Genomic DNA, 21051 nt, shown 5'->3' with positions numbered 1-21051 from the left:
TTTCTTGTTATTTTTAATAGCTTTTGCTTTACTTAAAACAGCCTGGATTGGTTTAAGTGGCTGTTAGTTGGGAAATAATACTACAGCACACTCCAGAGATAAGGAAACTCACTTCAGAAAAGGTAGAGTGAGGACTGAAGTAACAGTCAGTATGTAGTCAAGTGTGAAAGGAGTTATAATTTATCATTCCTGCCCTGTAAGGTGCTAGAAGGAAGTGGCTACTGTCAATAAAGGCTATGGTCTAAAAACCTGAGTGATGTAAGGTGCAGTTACAATTCTCCTCAGCCACCTGCCACAGAAAACTGTTATGTTTTTCCTGTCTGCCACAAAGAAATATAACTAGTAAAATGCGAGGGCCGGAAACCGTCTCCCTAACTCACAACTGGGTATTTCACTGCATAAGGTACTACTCAACTGGAGTAAGGATGGCAGAATCTAGCCCTAAGTAAATAATGACGTAAAGCTCACACAGAGCATGTTATTAAAAACATGCCCTTCTGAAGAATTAAGAGTGATCACCCCAGTTCCCTGAGACTGAATAACGGTTATTAGACTAGCTGTCTCTTTGTTAGTGAACAAAATGAAGAGCTGCAGCCAATTATAGATGTACTATGTCCAGTAACATTCTCCTTGTTGTGGTTCACTTTACTTCTTGCTGACATCAATCATTGATTTTTTTTTTTAAATTAGGTTCTGTTGCAGTGAGAAAACCTTGCATCATACAGCAACACAGTAAAGGGCACTGTCTGGACTGCTAGACCTACAAATTGACAGTGTTAACACACATTCCCTCAAGGAAAGGCCTTAGGTGAAGAAGTGCAAAACAGTTATCATGAAATCAATTTATGCAGCAGCTACAAAAATAAAAACCTGTACAATTAGCCACTCAACTTACTCCAAGATTCACCTCAAACAAACCAGAGAACATGCTTTGCTAGATAACGTGTTCACCTATTATGTGAGTTTCACAGTAAGTTGCAGGTTATTGCTCTTTTATTTTAAATTCTTTTCAGTCACAGTATGAATGCCAGAAAGTAAAACCACCCTGATGGAAACGTTATAAAGATAGGTCAGCAATTAAAGTGTGCCTTTAATGAACAGCATGGAATAGAAACCTTGCTACAGGTTGAAATACAATACTGCTAGATGCTCACTAGCAGGGCCGGCTCTAGGTGTTTTGCCAGCCAGGGTTGAAAACATTTTCAGCGCCCCTCCACCCTCTCAGCGGCCGAGCAATACAAACAAACAGACAACCAATCACCAGAGAAGACAGGAAAAAAAAGGCCACGCGGCACAGCAGTGTGGCACCTCCCCAGAAGCTGATGTCCAGAACTATCTCCCTGTTCACCCACCTCTAAAACCAGTCCTGCTCACCAAAGGCCAAATTCTGTATCGCTCTGAGGGGCAGTAAGGAGGTCCTGTCCCCTCCTCCCTCACGCCAACTACAGGGTGGGAGCAGTTTCCAAGGGGCAGTGGGCTGAAGACCATAAAGGGATGTAATATTGGCCAAGTTCCCTCAGTACAGCATGGTCACAGAGGCAGAATACTCCCCTGCCCCTGGCCAGTGTGGCTCCATGTTGCTTACATGCTTACTCTGGGCTGTGACTAACAGACACAGGTCTAGCCCTAAATCAGAAGATTTATTTTTAAGTGATATCACATATCTACGTTTATCAAATTATCCAGTTTACTATTTTTCAACTCTCTTCCCTAATCTCCCTTTTAAAAGATTCATGCTATGACAAGATAAATGCTTCTTCTTTACTGGCCACCACTGCACCACCTCACCTCCAGGGAAAAAACAGAAGTACTGTTACCTCTTGTACCAAGGTATTGACTAGACTCCAGTAAAACATGCATCAAGCTTTAACAAGGAGTCTTCCCCTTATGTATCTCTAGCAACCAAAAATCTCTTATTAAAGTCAATGCAGCTTCTTGAACACTGATCAGGGCAAGCTAACAATTTCTATGTAACACCCTCAGTTCCTTAGCACAACAGAATGGGTTGGATCCTCAGATGGTGTAAATGGGCCCAGCTCCACTGAGGTATGAGGCCCAATATGTCTAAACTAAAATGTTAAGCTGGGCCATTTTATGGTATAAACATATACATAATGTAGTAACAGTAGCTAATTTGGGATTTTCTTTTGAATTTAAACTAGTCAAAAGCATCTTCTAGTGATAAAATTAGGATTGGATAATGTAATTAATCCATGTTATATTTGATTTGGATGTTTGGGGACACTTGATTTGTATGCATGTGTAGAAAGTGAAATAGGTTTTTATTAGGATGTTCATTAGCTATACTGTAACTATATGTAAATATTACCACTATCAGATAATTAATACTTATTTTAAAATATCTTAAATACGTAATTAGTACTTTAGGACTACAAACTGAGAAGAATTCTGGAAACAAATCTTAAATTACTGCATGTCTTCTCATTATGCTTTAGAGTCACATTTCCGGACTCACCCCAAGTCATATTGCAGGGTGTAGGTTCAATGATTTCTGTGATGGATGTGCTAGGGTGTTGATTCATAAAAAAATGCTTTTCTGTGCATTGAAATCCCCTCTTGATTTACTGGATAAAGAACAAGTTTTATCTCTACAAGGGTGGTTTATGGAAGGCGGACAGCCTTCCCTCAGAATATTTCACTCATCAATTTTTCTACATTTAGATATAATTTTTAAACGTTCTCGAGGAATGCAGCTGTAGATTTTGTGTCCAATTTTCTCCCTGTGATGATATTATCCCCATACATCAATTAGCAATGATACATTATTCATGCAGAAATCAGTTTTAAGTTACAGTATGTTCCCTACATCTAGTCCTTGGGACTCAGGGGAACATGGAAGTGGATAAATGATCTTGTATATAACTTGGTGTTGACAGACTTATTCTCATAAGCCTCTATCTGCACCATCGATGTACATGTATATATATATTTTATAATGAACTATATTCCATTATTATTTGTTGTTTATATGTATATGCTCCCAATGAAACAACAAACAAAAACACATTTAGAGCACTGTGTTCAATTAAGCATATTCATGAATGCTAAAATAATTTTAAGGTTTTGACTTAAACTGAAAAAAAAATGCAGTTACATTCAAAGAAAACTTGAAATTCCATCCATCCCAGCTCCTAGTAATGCTGTTACTAGCAATGGTGTCTGAAATGACAGTCTCCTGTCACCTGCCCTGCCTTATTGGTACTGAGAAAGTCAACCACCACTTTAAAGACCCCAGTATTTAGGAGGGAGATTATGGGATGGATTAAATGTGGAATTTCAGCTTCATTTCTCCATTTCCTGCCTATTGCCAAGTCCGATCATGTAACATTATACACCTCTACCCTGATATAACTCTGTCCTCGGGAGCCAAAAAATCTTACGGCGTTATAGGTGAAACCGCATTATATTGAACTTGCTTTGATCCACTGGAGCACGCAGCCCCGCCCCCTGGAGCACTGCTGCACCGCGTTATATCAAAATTCATGTTATATCAGGTCGCGTTATATCAGGGTAGAGGTGTATTTATGTATAGGGTATTGTATTGTATTGTATGTGTGGCTCAAGGTTAACAATTACAATCTCAAACTATACAACAGAGGAATAAAGTCATTGGATTTGAGACCTCTGTAGAACTATCTTTGAACTTTCAGCCATTATGTCCTTTCTTAGCTAACCTAGAGGCTTAAGAAGGCTGTTCAAACCTTTCAGAGTTTGATCTGTGCCCTTTTAAAAATATAATTACAATAATGCCATAGTCTAGACACTGTCTTGTGGATCAGTGTGAAAAATTCACACTTTTAAAGAATAAAAATAAGTTTTAAAGGGATATATTGCATAAAACCAGTGGAAGCCAAATTGTACCAGATGTATGTTTAATAATTTTGAATCGCACCTTCATACAAGAGCAACAAATAGAATAACAGAAAATAACTTATAACCATGAAGTCTTTTTTCCACCAATGATTAGTAACATTACAAAGCATGAAAGCAGAGTCATTTATCACCATCCTCAACATCCCTTCCTCCCAAATACATTAGACTATGCTTTATCCACAGCATACCAAGTACTTTTTAGAGAAAGTCAGTTAAATGATAGAAAAGAGAGGAAGATTTTACACTGAAATTTAAAAGAGAGGAAATAACGTACTGGCTCACAAAAGGCTAGGAAGTTCCAGAGACATGGAACAGCATAAATAAATGATCTCCACAATCCCCATCTGCAGAAGTTTAAGAAAATGGACAGAGGAGTGTAAGAATGAAGATGCACACAAGCTCAAGGAGACTGGGGATCCTCTTAACAGAAGACTGGGGATCATCTTAACAGAACCACCATGGTGGAAGCCACAGGGCCTATCCGTTATGCATCTTTTTGTGATCATAGAATCATAGAATGTCAGGGTTGGAAGGGACCTCAGGAGGTCATCTAGTCCAACCCCCTGCTCAAAGCAGGACCAATCCCCAACTAAATCATCCCAGCCAGGCCTTTGTCAAGCCTGACCTTAAAAACCTCAAAGGAAGGAGATTCCACCACTTCCCTAGGTAACGCATTCCAGTGCTTCACCACCCTCCTAGTGAAAAAGTTTTTCCTAATATCCAGCCTAAACCTCCCCCACTGCAACTTGAGACCATTGCTCCTTGTTCTGTCATCTGCTACCACTGAGAACAGTCTAGATCCATCCTCTTTGGAACCCCTTTCAGGTAGTTGAAAGCAGCTATCAAATCCCCCCTCATTCTTCTCTTCTGCAGACTAAACAATCCAAGTTCCCTCAGCCTCTCCTCATAAGTCATGTGTTCCAGTTCCCTAATATTTTTTGTTGCCCTCTGCTGGACTCTTTCCAATTTTTTCACATCCTTCTTGTAGTGTGGGGCCCAAAACTGGACACAGTACTCCAGATGAGGCCTCACCAATATCGAATAGAGGGGAACGATCACGTCCCTCGATCTGCTGGCAATGGCCCTACTTATACACCCCAAAATGCCATTGGCCTTCTTGGCAGCAACGGCACACTGTTGACTCATATCCAGCTTCTCGTCCACTGTAACCCGTAGGTCCTTTTCTGCAGAACTGCTGGCTAGCCATTTAGTCGCTAGTCTGTAGCGGTGCATGGGATTCTTTTTTCCTAAGTACAGGACTCTGCACTTGTCCTTGTTGAACCTCATCAGATTTCTTTTGGCCCAAACCTCTAATTTGTCTAGGTCCCTCTGTATCCTATCTCTACCCTCCAGCGTATCTACCTCCCCTCCCAGTTTAATGTCATCTGCAAACTTGCTGAGGGTGCAATCCACACCATCCTCCAGATCATTAATGAAGACTCCTTATATGACTCCTTATATGCTAGGCAGATTTTATTTATATATATATATATATATATACACACACACACACACACACACACACACACACACACCTTGGTAGTAGATGCTACAAGAAAACTCTTTAGAAATACAATCTTCTGTTGGACAAACACACATTTTCAACAAGTGCGAAAAGGGCAATCACTTGTTGTAGTGACCTGGATAAAACAACTTTCAGCATGCCTAACATTAAAGACACTAATGGTGGACTTAGAGAGCATTCAGTGAACTTTTTTACTTTTCTGAGTGTTGGAGAGTAGAATTTGAACTATTTTAGGCAGCTTCAGTTAAGTGATAAATAGTATCTTATAATTTTTTATATTACTAGAAATCTATTATCTTAACCTTAAAATCAGCATTTACCATCTGTTATATCATAGTATTTTCCTCTATTTAAAATAGGAATTAGGTATCACAGATACCACTTTGCAGTAGATCCTGGCAAATGCTGTGGTTTTTATGGCAATCATGTACCTGGAATTCATAGATTCATAGGGTGAAATTCTGACCTCAATGAAATCAGTGTAGTTTTGACCATCTAGTCTGACTTAATTATGATCATCTAGTTATGGCCATTTAATCTGACATCCTGAATAACATGGGCCAAAGAATTTCACTCACAAGTTCCTTCCCATAACTGTGTGGGAAAGGCAGGCAGTGGCTACACTTGCAAGCAGCAATTAAGGTTATGTTCTTAAGCTGATAGGGATCATACTGCCTTTATCAATAACTACAACTCTATTTGCTCCCCTTGATGCTACAAGATACCGAACACTCCAATGGCAGCTGAGAGTGCTCAACACTTCAGTGTATTGAGCCTTTAATTGTAAGAAAAGGGGAATTCAAAGGCTAACAAATGCAGCTCACGTCTATCAGCAAAAGTGTGTCACACCAGTGCTGAGGGTACACCAGCCGAAACACTCACAAAAACATGGCTAATGTCGGAGATCAAAGAAAATTCCCCTCCCAACCTATCCATAGCATTAAATACTCTGGGATATGGCATGGCGCCACTTCAAAGCCTTCAGATGACATAACCTTTAAAACCACCTTAACTATGTAGGGCAGCCTAAGCATTTAAAACGGCTAATCACACACATTTGACAAGCACCTTTCTAGGAACTTAAGCCACTTTAAATCCTTAAGGCTGATTGATACCTACAGACATGCATTGAAAAGTGCACACTTAATACTCTAAGTGCACACTTAAACACATACACACACACACACACACACACACATATGCTGCATCTTTCCAGAAGTGTGAAAACTCAAATGAAATTACCGTGACCAAGATTTTCAAAACTGCTGAACTCCCAGCTGCTAGGTCTGGTCCCCAAGTGAAAAAAAGCTCATATAAATATTTTAGAACCTTAAAAATAATGTTGGTTTGTGTGCATTTCCAGATTTGGGTGAAGGTACAGAGGGAATCTTATTTTTAACCAAAACCATCCCTACTGGTGGCCACTCTACACACTTTCTCATACAACAACATTCACATTACCATATTCAGTCTATTTTGAAGCAGCAGGTCCAAAGTCGAGATTAAATTAGAAAATTTCACTGTAATGGGATGTACCAGCCTCTTAAGGCTAATAAAGATAATCTCCAGGGCCAGCACCTTCCCATTTCAATGTTTCTGTAAGAAGTAAGTAGGCAGGGGCCTGCGAACTCCACAGTCACTGAGGTGGCAGAAGAGTTCTCGGGGTGGTCTTTTGGGGTTTGTGAGGAAGTCTCAGACTGCTGTCCCCACTCAGGATGTGAGATCAGAGCTCCAAGTGCAGAGGGTTCTGGATCTCCCCTCTTCTCTCAGCACTCATGGGTTTGTATTTCCCAGTGCTGCAGGAAGTTCAGAGCTTGGGAAGGGATTTAAGAAGCTCCTTTCCCTCACAAAAGGGAGAGATTTTCAGGGAGCTACAAGAGCTGTGAAACCATGGCCTTTGTTTCCTCTGATGTACTCTTTTAATCTGAGGGTTGGGTGGAGGGGAGGGGAAGAACTGTGTAGCAAAAATCCCTGTGGAGGAGTAATGCTAACTCCAGACCCCTGAAACAGGCCAAACCCCATTACTTGCATTAAGGCCATAAAGCAAAACCTCTGGGGAGGGTCAGTGCTGACATCAGAAGGAATGGAACAGACATGTCCTGTTGGGGAGCTTTTGTTTTGTTTTGTCTCTTGAAGAGGACTCATTATACAGCCCTTGGTTCGTTTGGGCCTGTCACTTTGTTTGCTTCAGCCTGCTAGTCCCTGGCATGACTTCTATATGATTCCCCCTCCTTAAAGCTGTTGTTTTACTTTAAATGATCATAAATTATCCTCTAGTGAAAGTTTTTACCAAGGTCCAAATATTCTCCAGCTCCATCCTAGAACGCTTGAATTAATTTAGCAAAATTAGCCCATTCAGTTTCCTACATGGTATGTCCTAAAATTTAATCAATTTTTAATTAATGTCAGTGACCCACTCAAAGAAGATGATCCCCCTCACTATATTGATCCACTTTTCTAAGTCACTAATGCTGGTGATCACTACTCCTGTATCCATCACCCAGTATATAACTTCTTTGCTCACCCCTAAGTGTTCTGATTACAGACAAGGCTGCAGTCCAAAACCAGCATGTTCATTTCAGGGTAAGAGACTGAGCAAAGAAAAGAAACTGCTTCAGTGCAAAATAGTTGACATGAAAGGATTTCTTGAATTGTCCAACATGTGTGTTTCTGCACTGGCTTTTCGACGAGATTTTAAAAGTCTTTCTAGGCATGGCCACAGCCTGGGACACTGAAGAGGATCAGACATAATCATCTCAGTGCTTGCCAAACCAAACTAAATCTCTCAAAACACTCATGCTTAAATCTTCTTTACTCAAGCAGCACAACAAATAAAACCAAGGTTTCAGACTGTGGCCTTCATTATGGCTGGTAAGATCTCTCATCCACTCTATACATATTTGGCCGTATTTTACACAGATTGGAATAAATTTGGAGTAGCTCAATTGACTGCAGTGGAGTTATTCCATATGTACACTGGCCTACATGAGATGAGAATTGAGCACAGTGTGTCTAGAAAAATTACAGGCTTCTGGTTTCTGGTTCAGAATCATAATAAATCATTAATTATCAGCAGATGTCTAAATAAAAGCAACACCTGCATATACTTCTTCCATACAAATTATGTGTTACTTCGTAATTCTGATAAAGTCAACTCAGCTATGTGTACCAGATTAAAGCAGCATATCATCATCGAAAACATAATTCAAGCTCTTCAGTTTAGTCTGTGACACAATAATATTACCAGATTAATCAGATCATAAACGGAGATGATGATATAGTCCATAACAACAATCAAATAACTTCTTCATATGTATAAAACTGAAACATCTATGTTTAAAAAAAATTGAAAAATTGAAAAAAAACCAATGTTGATAAATGCAAAGTAATGCATGTTGGAAAACATAATCCAAACTATACATATAAAATGCGGTCTAACTTATCTGTTACCGCTCAAGAAAGAGATCTTGGAGTCACTATGGATAATTCTCTGAAAACATCCACTCAATGTGCAGCAGCCGTCAAAAAAGCTTAACAGAATGTTGGGAATCATTAGGAATGGGATAGATAATAAGACAGAAAATATCATATTGCCTCTATATAAATCCATGGTACGCCCACATCTTGAATACAGCGTGCAGATGTGGTTGCCCCATCTCAAAAAAGATATATTGGTATTGGAAAAGGTTCAGAAAAGGGCAACAAAAATGATTAGGGGTATGGAACGGCTTCCATATGAGGAGAGATTAATAAAACTGGGACTTTTCAGCTTGGAAAAGAGACGACTAAGAGGGGATATGATAGAGGTCTATAAAATCATGACTGGTGTGGAGAAAGTAAATAAGGAAATATTATTTACTCCTTCACATAACACAAGAGCTAGGGGTCACCAAATGAAATTAACTGGCAGCAGGTTTAAAACAAACGAAAGGAAGTATTTCTTCACACAATGCATAGTCAGCCTGTGGGATTCTTTCCCAGAGGGTGTTGTGAAGGCCAAGACGATAACAGGGTTCAAAAAAGAACTGGATAAGTTCATGGAGGATAGGTCCATCACTGGTTATTAGCCAGGATGGGCAGGGATGCAAAACTATGCTCTGAAGTGTCCCTAACCTCTGTTTGCCAGAAGCTGAGAATGGGTGACAGGGGATGGATCACTTGATGATTATCTGTTCTGTTTATTCCCTCTGAAGCACTTGGCATTGACCACGGTCAGAAGACAGGATACTGGGCTAGATGGACCATTGATCTGACCCAGTATGGCTGTTCTTATGTAAGATATGTTGACAAATATCAATATATTTTCTATACTTCTTCCTAATCCATGTGAGAACAAGGGTGGATATGCAAATACTTTGCCAGTCTTATCTATCAACAAAAAGTTTATATACACCAGTGCCTAAAGTATTGCATTTCTGATATGCTCATGAAATAAATTGTGGAAATGGAAGGGAGAAAATTCCTTTGTCTCTAAATTTGTTAGAAACAAGGTATTTTGGTTTATATTTTGCATTATTTCTTCAGCAGCCAATATTACATCATATCTCCTCAAATTCTGAAAATCATTTCATTCATCTCAATATCTTTCACTAGTCTCCTCATTCTGACTGACTATATGGTAAATCTTGGAGGGTGGGTGTAGTGGGTGTTAATAGTTGCCTTGTATAGTTATTAGATAAATGTTACAAATCATCAACATTACAGGTGACTGCGACCCCTAGAGCATTCCAGTGCTAGAAGGCAAGGGGCTCAATGGATCAGGTAATAAGTTTCAGCTGGCCTACCATTTCACTGTACCCCAGCTCACTATGGTTATAATCTGTATCTAAAAGGTGTCATGTAATATGTCACTAGAAAACTAATAAACTTGATTGATCATTAATACTCTTGCATGAAGGATGTATGCAATGTGTATTAAGAGTTATGGATATATGCTGTAATGATGACTAAAATGTGTTTAAGCCAGGCATGTCAGGGGGAATTGGTAAACCCGTCTGCCCTAGACAAAGGAATGTATATTTGCTTCTCTGACCAGCTTAGTCATCAGGCAGAGACAATGACAGTCTATTAACATATTAGGTAAACAAAGCTATCAATCTAACAAGAGGGGGAAGAGACAACTTCCAGGGGCGAGAGGGGAGAACCTTTGCTTTGGCTATAAAGACAGGGGGTCTGAACCTCAAGTAATAAGTAAGGCTACGTTTTAGTCATGGGTATTTTTAGTAAAAGTCATGGACAGGTCACAGGAAATAAACAAAAATTCACAGCCCATGACCTGTCCATGACTTTTACTATATACCCCTAACTAAAACTTGGGCGGGGAGCCGTGGGTACTCTGAGGGGGGGCGGTCCGGGACACCGCGGGTGATGAGGGAGGTGGCCCGGGACCCCCGCTGGTGCGGGGGGGGGGGGGAGGGTGTTAGGCAGGTTTCAGAGGCTCCCTACCTGGCTCCATGTGTCCCTGCAGCTCCTAGGTGGCGGAGGGGCCAGGGGGTTCCATGCACTGCTCCTGCCACAAGTGCTGGCTGCACAGCTCCCGTTGACTGGGAACCACAGCCAATGGGAGCTGCGGGGGCAGGGCCTGCAGGCACTGGCAGCGACCAGAGCCCCCAGCCCCTCTGCCAAGGAGCTGCAGGGCCATGCCAATGGGAGCTGGGGAGCCCCCCCACCCCAAGGTAAGCACTGCCCCACATCCCCCCAACACCCTGCCCTTAGCTCCAAGCCCCCTCACACACCCCCAAACTGCTGCTGCTGCAGATGTCACAGAGGTAATGGAAAATCACAGAATCCGTTACTTCTGTGACCTCTCTGACAGACTCGCAGCCTTAGTGATAAGCCATTGAATCAGCTGATTGTCTACAATATTACTCTACTATAAAAAGTTTATCAAGTGAGGTGTTCATGAAAGCCCATGACAAACTGGTGATTAATATTGTCATAAAATGTATGCCTTAACATGCAGCCTCTTGTACTTCTGTGGAAGGTCCTGACTGAGGGAAAGTCAGCCATGCCTGGGAAGAAGGAAGATTGATGAGAGAAACCACATTGAACAAAGCTTGTATCTTGCTAGAGTAAGTTTCAGACTTTCAGATGCGTGTTTTCACTTTTATTTACTTGTAACCATCTCTACTTTTATTTCTTTTACTTGGCATCACTTAACCTATGACCTATTGTTAATAAATTTGTTTTATTTTTATTATAAACCAACTCACTGTTGTGTTTGAAGGGAAGGGTGTATCTGCCTTAGTTAAATTAATAAGCTATGATGTGCTTTTGTCTTTTAAAGGAGCGAACAAATCTTATTTCGAGTGTTCCAGGAGAGGGCTGGACACACGGTTTGGGGAAAATTTGGGGAAAAAGCAGAGACTTGTTAGATCTGAGCAGCTAAATTGTCCAAAGATTCCTTCTTCACTGAGCATTCTCCATTCCCCCAGAGCTCCTGTGGGTTGACTGGACGGTGCATGTGCTATCCCCAAAGACCAGTTGAGTACCCTCCATCCTTGGACTGCATGGGCTGAGATGTGTTTCCCTGCAATTGCTCTTCCTGGAAGCCTGAGGCGACTGTGTCACCAGGCACAGGAAGTGACAGCACAGAAAAACTCTCTCCCCCCTGCTCTCAATGCTCCTCCTGCTGGCACCCAGGGAGCAGGGAGGGGAAGGAGGAAACAGCCTGATTTGAATGCAGAGGGGTGAAGAACGGTGGGTGGGGAGGAGCAAGGGATGGGGACACTAATTAAACTGGCCTGAAAAAAGTGGGGGGAGGGGCTATCATCACCCCAATATCTACCTGTCCTCCTATTCAGCAATTAATCTGTCCCTCAACCGCCAAGTCAATATTGCCCCAGCCCCAACAATTCTCTCCCCACATCAGTTCTCCCCACTCCAACCTAGACATCAGTTCTGCCGCTCCACAGCCCTCCATCAATGCTACTCCCACATCAATTCTGCCACCCACCTTCCCTAACCCAGCCTCACCTCTGCGCCTCCTGAAACCACTGGGGTTCTTCACCCTGCTCTCCCCAGCCAGGTGCTGCCAATAAGGAGAGATGAGGGGGAAAGGAACAGAGGTGCCAACACACTGCACCCGCACAGAAGGAGAGGGGGGAGCAGAGCAGCCCTGAGCTACTGGCCTCTTTCTGCTGCCTCCTCTGCCGTCCTGTAACAATGGTGCCCTCTCCTGAGAGGGGAGGGAGAGAATTCTGCCTGCTTCCTGCAGCAACCCTGATTTGCTGCTCTTCCTGTGGGCAAGTGGGGAAAGTAGCCAATCAAAGGGGGTTTTCTCTCAGGTGGTATTTAAAATGTGCACCCCTCAGTGACCCACCTCCCTTTTTATAAGTTTTATTTCCTGGGCCTGCAACCCATTGTAACCTTTAAGCACTGAGCAGGGAGTAACCCTGGAGGATAGCAAAAGGGGAGAGATAAGGCAGGAGCTAGGGAAAGGGATGGGGAATAGGAAAAGAAGGGGATATGGAAAGCTGGGAGATGCAAGGGCAGAAGGGTCTGTAACCACTGAGTACACTTCCCTATAGAACCTGCATTCCGGAGTTTCAATATTTCTTTGCCATCTAGCAATTATCTGTGAAACTTTTTGGCAAAGTGTCTCATCCACCACTGGAACTGGTTCATATAAAGAATGCCAACCTACTACTGTTACTGGTCACTCCTTTAGCTCAAGAGATAGAGGATTGTGCTGTATATCTGATGATGATCCATCCACAGGATGGAATGTTTGTTTTTTTTCAATTTTTCCATTTTTTTTAAACATAGGAAATTTTCATTGTGTCTCTAAACTATTGAAAAGAACATTAAAGTTTCAAAACCAACCACCAAAAAGTATAAATGCCAAAGTTAAGACTGACCATGCAATCTTAATTCAGCCCCCTTGTTCATATGCCTTATAATACAAAATTTAATTACATTTTCCACAGGACCCCTGTGTCATTCAGTGCACAGCATGGACCTATCCTGGGGATGAATCAGGTTGTGTAGGGAAGGGGATTGTTGTCTGTAGGACACCCGCTTCCATGTTTTGCAGAAATTGGAAGATGTATAGTGAATGAGGCCGGGGATTGCAAGAAGAGATAGAACGATCTCATGGTTAAGGCAGTTGAATTCTGTCCTGGAGAACTAGATTCTATCCCTGCCTCTGCCACAGAATTCCTATGTGATGCTGGGCAAGTCACTTAAACCAAACTTTTCACAGGTTGTCAGTAACTGTGTGTTCCTCATTTTCTGGGTGCCTACTTGAGATCCTGGGGTCTGATTTGAAGAAGTGCTGAGCACTCACACCTGCACATGAAGTCAATGGGAGCTGTGCTAAGGACGTAAAAGGGGCTATATAATACTAAGCACTCTGGAAAATCAGGAGCTAGGTCTCTCAAATTAGGCACCCAACATTAAGGATACTTTTGACCATAATATCTCTGTGCCTCAGTTCCCCATCTGTAAAATGGGAGTAATAATACCCACTTACTTTACAGAGGTATTGTGAAACTGAATTAATTGTTTGTGGAGCACTCAAATCCTATAGTGATGAATGCTATAGAAAAGACCATGAGGAAATTAAAAATTCTGTTTTCAAAGCAGGATTTGAATGGTGTGTAGTAAATAAGGCATGGGCCACACATTGACCAGTATAGATAAAGCTCATGTATTGAACTCATTAAATCAACATCATCCATTCTATGAATTGAACAAGGCAGGGATCCTGTGGAAAAATAGTATGTGATAATGTAATTAAAGACCGCATCATAACGCATGTGAACAAGGGGGTTGAATTAAGATTGCACAAGCAACCTGAATCCTGGCATTTCCCAGCATTTTCCTTACTTTACCTTGCAACCTTAATAATCTTCTTTTAACTTAGTTTATATACAAATTAGACTCAAAAACCTATCAGCAGCATTCTTACCGCCAGCTATATGTGTGATCTGCAAGCAAACTGAACATCATTTCTATGCTATTGCTTTCAAAGGACAGAGTTACATGCAACTATAAATAAGGCTAAGATTTTGTCACAGTTATTTTTAGTAAAAGTCGGACAGGCAATAAACAAAAATTCATGGAAACCACAGGTCTTGAGCGCAGCAGGGGGTGCAGCCGTGGGGGGTGCACAGTCCCCGCTCCCGAGCTGGCCACAGCTGCAGGAAAGGGGCGCAAAGACTGGCTGCAGCCCCCTCCTCCCAGCCCCCAAGCCGCAGGGCAGGGGCTGCAGGGTCCTGGTTCCAGCCATCCAGCCCCAGCTGCAGCAGGGCAGGGATGCACAGTCCCGCCTCCAGCCCCAGCTTCAGCTGCTGACAGCTGAAGCAGAAGAAGTCACGGAGGTCTGGAAAAGTCATGGAATCCGTGACTGCCGTGACCTCCATGACTAAATCGTAGCCTTAGTATAAATACAAATCCAGACTCACATCTCTCATCATTTTTACAGCTTCCCTGGTCCTTCCCAGCTTTCTTGCGCACATTGCCAGCCTCCGCTTAATGTATACTAACACATTAGTATCCCGTCCTGGAGAAGGGAAAAAGAAAAAAAGATTAAAAAAGAAGAGCTAAAGCAAAGGTCCATTTAACATCCCCACATAGTATAAACTGAAGCTGGCCCTCTGCATTTTTATCATTTTTGATCAACAAGGACACTACAGCAAATGCAATGAAGAGCATGGGCCAAATTCTGTTATTGGTTACACTGGCCTAGGTCTGGTATAACTCCTCTGAAGTCAACAGAGTTACTCCAGATATACATTAGTATTAATAAGAGCATCATTTGGTCCCATGTCTATGGAGTACAGTTAGCCCTCAAGTTATAGAAGTTTTCTGAACATGAGAACACTAAGCATATAACATAATCAAAGAAGGGGAAGGCTAGTCAATTAATACATAAAACAAATTTACAGTGTTACAGTTAGCAACAAATTGCTCTACTTGTCTATTTATCAACTAATATAGCAAACAACACTTGATAAAGATAATAGGCTGCTACAGGGTGGCTAGAAAAGTGAATGTCACCTTCTGCATGAGGCTTTGTATGGGTTAAACACCATACGTTCATTATAAGGAAAGGCAGTTCATTTTGAACTTCTGCTTTACATTACTGTTGCCCTATTGCTTGTGACATCATAATCATCTTCAGATCCCAAGAGCACCCAATTATGGATGGCAAATTAACAGATTCCAGATATGACAATATTATGGAAGAGAAAATGCCCTGATAACAAAGAAGGCACCACAAAGTAACTAGCTGCAGCAATGGCTCTCGAGGAAGATAAGCCATTAGATTCTTGTCTTATTCTTTCTGGGAGAACCAAGAATCATTCTCTGACTATAATTACAATATGTCCTTCTAACATGCTTTTGGACCAACAGGAAATGTGCATATAGTTAATAGTCTATAAAATTACCATATAAAGAAAATATAACACACCTGCTAGAGATTATCTTCATGTAGAACATGCAGCCTTTAAAGATTTTGAGACAATAGTCCTAACATTTTCAAGTCTTTAATAACAAGAACAAGATGTGTGCTGAAAACATTCCAAGTACCTACAAATTATTTTAAAGCTGTGATTATACTTTTCAAATAGATTAAGCAACAGGTTGAAAGGTCTGACTTTAGAAGAGAAAATAAATAATGCAGAATAAGGAATTTCTTCAGCTGTATTTTATATTATGTAATTCCTTATCTCTATACTGAGTCCTATATATTTAATAAAAGACTCATTAGTTACATCTGTTTTCAACATCTATATATGGTGTAACTAATAGGGTATATCTGTCAAACTGGGACTCCTTAAGAGTTATACTGATTGAAGAAATGGTCAAGTGTATTTTCTCATTATGACATCAAGATAACCCTTTAAGCCAAGACTTTCAAAAGTGATTAGAGATTTGGGGTATATCTAAAAGGCCCTTTAAAGGAAGGATGGACAGCACTTTCTAAAGTTCAGACCCCTTCAAGGTGTGTCAGCTTGGGCACTCAGAATCACTAGTCACTTTTGAAAAATCAAAGCTTCACTGTTTAGAACAGTGGTTCTCAAACTTTTGTACTGGTGACCCCTTTCACATAGCAAGTCTCTGAGTGCAACCCCTTATAAATTAAAAACACTTTAATATATATTTAACACCATTATACATTCTGGTGGCAAAGCAGGGTTTGGGATGGAGGCGGACAGCTTGCGACCCCCCATGTACTAACCTTGCAACCCCTGAGGGGTCCCGACCCCCAGCTTGAGAACCCCTGGTTTAGAACATTAAATATTGTGTGGGCACGAATGTATGTACACATACACATAAATGTAGGCATTTGCTAGTGTTTAAGAAAGAACATCATGGATCCTACTTGTGAAAGACTAACATGTCCACTCCTTTCCATCCCAACAGCATCATGAAGGTTTGGCAACAGAATAATAAAGAAATACTTAGCATTGAAACTCACCCTTGCGCAAAGGGTCAGCACACTGTTTAGGCATCAGTCATTAGAGTAGATTTTAAGTAGGAATTAAGTGGTGCACAGGCCTTCACCTGTATCTCACTCAATAATGAACTGAACCTCACAACACTCCTGTGAGGTAGAGAAGTATTTAACACATTTAAATACACACATTTAAAGATGGGGGAAAGTGAGTAATTCTGGCTTTGTCTGCACTAGCAATTTTCCTAAAACTTCCCACAGTTGCACTATTGCTGGTTCGACTCCATAGGTGGTATCAACAATGAGAATGCTAGTATAGACAGGCAGCCCTGGTGACTGCCAGCATTTGAACCACTGCGCCATGTAGACTTGCTCTGAGTACAGTTAGATGACACGGTGACTAAAATGCGGCAGCCTGTCTACGCTTCGCTTTCACACCATTGCTACCACATGTGGTAGTGCAAAGATGGGAAATCTTAAGAAAATTGTTAGTGTAGACACAGCCAGGTCAAACAGGAAGCTAGTGGTATCCTGACTCTCAGACTTGTCCCTTCACCACAAGGCCACACAGTCTATGAAGACCCAAACTCATCTGTTGTCAGAGGAATGGGGGGAATACATGTAGGGAAATTAGTGAGCTGCTTAACTAGGTGAACTCCCTCATTCTCCATACAGAGCTGATTGCTTACCTCTTTGTACTGCTATTTTTAGAAGCTGAGAGTTGGTCCAGTCATATTTATATCTATTTTAGGGGGAATGGTTAAGGACCCGTACATTTAGTATGCTTAGCACTTTCTCTGATAAAGGCCCTTGTGACCTTCTCTTTGAGAAGCCATTATTTGCAGTAGACCTTTGATCTTCCAGAGGGGGAATGCCCTCAGGCTACAGAAGTGTCTTTTTTTTTTGTTCCATGAAATTCCATTCAGCTTTTGCTGAGATATAAACTGTTAATTGCGATAGCCTCTCTCTCGCTTTTGTTCCTCAGGAAAAGTTACAGTTGTATTTAATAGAATTCATTTTTATTTTTTCCTTTAAAATAACATAGAAACTGCCACTCCATTTATTTAGGTTGCAAAGGCCAGCACTTGAAAGTTAGGAAATTCCAGATTTACAGTGTCTTAATTGGGGTCCCTTGTTCACATGCATTATGACAGTCTTTAAATACATGATCAAATATTATATTTTCCACATAACTTCTGCCTTATTCAGAGCACTGAATAGATGCATACAGGAGCAGAATCAAGATTCCATGGGGAACCATAAATCTGCTGGTGCCTGAAAGATGCTTGGAGAGGTCAAGTATTATAAGTACCTATTTTCTTGAAAAATGAGAAATACTTGTGAATGTATCATTCTAAATACTATTATAGATCCAATAAGGATATAAAATAATATCATAAACTTTAAAAAATTTCATGTTTGTGCTTTTGGGACCAAAGATCATAGAGGCCTGTCAAAAATTCCACTGTTTGTGAGTTCTATAGGTAATCTTCCAAATATATGAAATTGCCTAACAATGTGAATTTGCATTCCTGAGGAATGAATTGTACTTGTATTTATGCTTTTCACTGGCTTTCTCCTTTACCTCTTTAGTAGGACAAGAATAATTTAGATCTGGTGGCTTCACAATCTTTTGTTCACTAGCTGGCACTGACATTTTATATATATATATTTAAGTATATGAAGCACCTAATAAACATCATGTACCTGTCATATCCACGACATATGCTTTATCAAACCTAGTCAATAAATTAGTTACCAAAAAAAAAAATCTAAAAGTTTTGATCAATGCTACCTATGACTCCAGTGTCTGATTTATATTTCTGTTTGGTTTTATGTTTCTGTTCAGCCCACATAGGGATCTCTCTTAATCTAACCAGTCTCACTTTGCCAATGTCACTTTAGTGAACGGGTCTCAATAGCCTTACCATATAAAATTAAGTTGTTATGCACTGGCTCTTACAGCTGGCGAAAGACTGATGAATGGATACAACTTGCAAAGCACTCATTCCATCTAGACAAGATCTCCCAGCCCCACCACCAAGTATATTCATTTGTCCCTTAGCAGCCGCCAACAATATAGCCCTAAATTTTCAGAATTGGGTGCTTCATTTGAGTCACCTTAAACAGACCTGCTTGTCAAAAGTTGGGTATTCAGCACATTCTCAGCATCAGATCTCTTTAAAGTGTTTTACATTTGGGCACCCAAAATCCCTAGTCATTTTTGAAAATGCAGGCTATAGTGACTGTCTGTTTTTTCTGATATGCGCTGCCCATTGCCAGCTCTGACTGGGACACATTCAAACAACAAATGATGACTAAGGCTAAGATTTAGTTATGAGTATTTTTAGTAAAAGTCATGGACAGGTCATGGGCAATAAACAAAAATTCACGGCCCGTCACCTGTCCATGACTTTTACTACAAATACCCATTACTAAATTTCTGCTCCTGGGCCACGCTGCTCTGGGTAGCCCCTGCTTCAGTGGTGGGTGCTGTCTGGCCCTAGTGGTCCACTGCTCCGAGGCCCCCAGGGACCGCTCTCGTGATGGCCTCCAGGGCTGCCCCAGGGCTGCTGCTGCTTGGGTGCTCCCCGGGGCCACTGCTCCATCCGTCCCCAGGACTGCTGCTGCGCGGACACTCCCTGGGGCTGCTCCTGGGACCAATGCTTGGGGGCTCCCCGGTGCTGCTGCTCTGGCTGCCCCCAGGACCGCTGCTGCTTGGGTGGTCCCCAGGGCCAGCTGCGCCAGCCACTGCTTGGGCAGCCCCGGGCAGCTGGCCCTAGGGACCACCCACAACTGGGGCTGCCCCCAGGACCGCTGTTAGGCCGCTCCCCAGGGCCAGCTATACCTGCTGCTGCTGGGGCGGCCCCAGGGCCAGTTGCACCATCTGCTAGGCTTGCCCTGGGGCCAGCTCCTTGGGCGCCCCGCAGCCAGCTGCACTGGCTGCTGCAGCTGCGGAAGTCATGGAGGCCGTGGAAAGTCACAGAATACATAACTTCCACAACCTCCGTGACAGAATCACAGCCTGAATGATGACTTATATTTTTACTTGTATCATTGCTGAGATTATGAGAAAACCAGGCAAAAAGAACTGAAAGAGAATATAAAGACTCTGACCAAATTCCGATCACTGTTAAAGATGTTCCCAATTCTCCATTGCTTTGTACCTTGAGTACTCACAAACACTTCTGTGAAGTGAACGATGTCATTTTACTCTCACTTCACATAGGTACAAATGACTAAACTATGTGCAAGGGAAAGGAGAAAGTCAAGCCTGAATAAAAAGATTCCTAGCAGACTGAAGAAATTCTCCTCTTACTCTCTAGAATTATTAAAGAAACTGCAAAGAGGCTTACTGTGTTGGGCTTCATACTGGGCTCCATGGTGCTGTAACTGCTGGCTACGCCTGTAGCAGCCCTCTCCTGCTTTCAGAGCCTGCTTAAACAGCTTCTCTGCCTCCACAATAGTTGTTGCTTCCTCTTCAGCCAAGAGGATATAAGCAGTGGCACACCTGTCGATGAGATCAATGACAAAAAGCAATAATTCATGAGAAAGCGAAGTCAATCCGTAGCTATCAAACAAAAACACATGCGGACGGGCAAGGATATATCAAATATACAAGAAATTCTGTTTTGTTCAGGTTCCTTTTTGATAAATCTTTGTAAAGTAATGACATTAGTGGCCAGATTCAAGATTCTTACTTGTGCAGAAGAATATTTTACTACTGGAGTAGTCCCAATGAAACTAATGAAATTGCTTGTGAAGTAAAAGTACTGCTTTATGTAAATAAGGGTGGTCAGATCTGGTCCTAACATCATCAACTCAACTCACATGAGATCTTTAGTTCTAAGTATTATTATTGTCAGAATATTATATGGGACATCTTTGATCTTTTTAAAATTAAATGTTTTTGCTGTATGAAAAAAAACAAAGAACTAAACCAATTACAATAAAATAAGAAAAAATACAAAGGTAAATACAATATAAAGCCATGTTCACTCAATCATATGATAATATTTTACATTTGTTCATTGTTTTATGTAGATAGAAAAATCAGAGAAAAAGAACCAAAGAGAAGACAAGGGATCAAACACTAGGAGTATAGTGAAAGACTAACTGCAGAGCATAGTGTGTCAGTCAGACACAAGACATGCCCCACACAGGCAGAAAAGAGCCATCATGAAAAATAAAATCAATTTCCAGCTCTGGTTCACAGGATCATCAATAG

At 41.4% G+C, this 21051-nt stretch overlaps 1 protein-coding gene across 10 annotated transcripts in view; it reads right to left on the bottom strand.

Moving 5' to 3' along the window:
• Window positions 1-21051, bottom strand: part of ST7 (suppression of tumorigenicity 7) — a 228779-nt gene that overhangs the window by 62269 nt on the left and 145459 nt on the right. For all 10 annotated transcript variants that reach the window (XM_037888913.2, XM_027820569.3, XM_007053115.4 and 7 more), the window contains 2 exons: window positions 20180-20334; window positions 14827-14924 (listed from right to left, as the gene is read on the bottom strand). In XM_037888913.2, the coding sequence (XP_037744841.1) occupies window positions 14827-14924; window positions 20180-20334 (253 nt within the window). The remainder of the gene's footprint in view (window positions 1-14826; window positions 14925-20179; window positions 20335-21051) is intronic.

Source organism: Chelonia mydas, chromosome 1 (genome assembly GCF_015237465.2).
Source record: "Chelonia mydas isolate rCheMyd1 chromosome 1, rCheMyd1.pri.v2, whole genome shotgun sequence".
In the NCBI taxonomy this organism is placed as follows: Eukaryota; Metazoa; Chordata; order Testudines; family Cheloniidae; genus Chelonia; species Chelonia mydas.
This window is presented reverse-complemented; position numbering and strand designations above follow the sequence as displayed.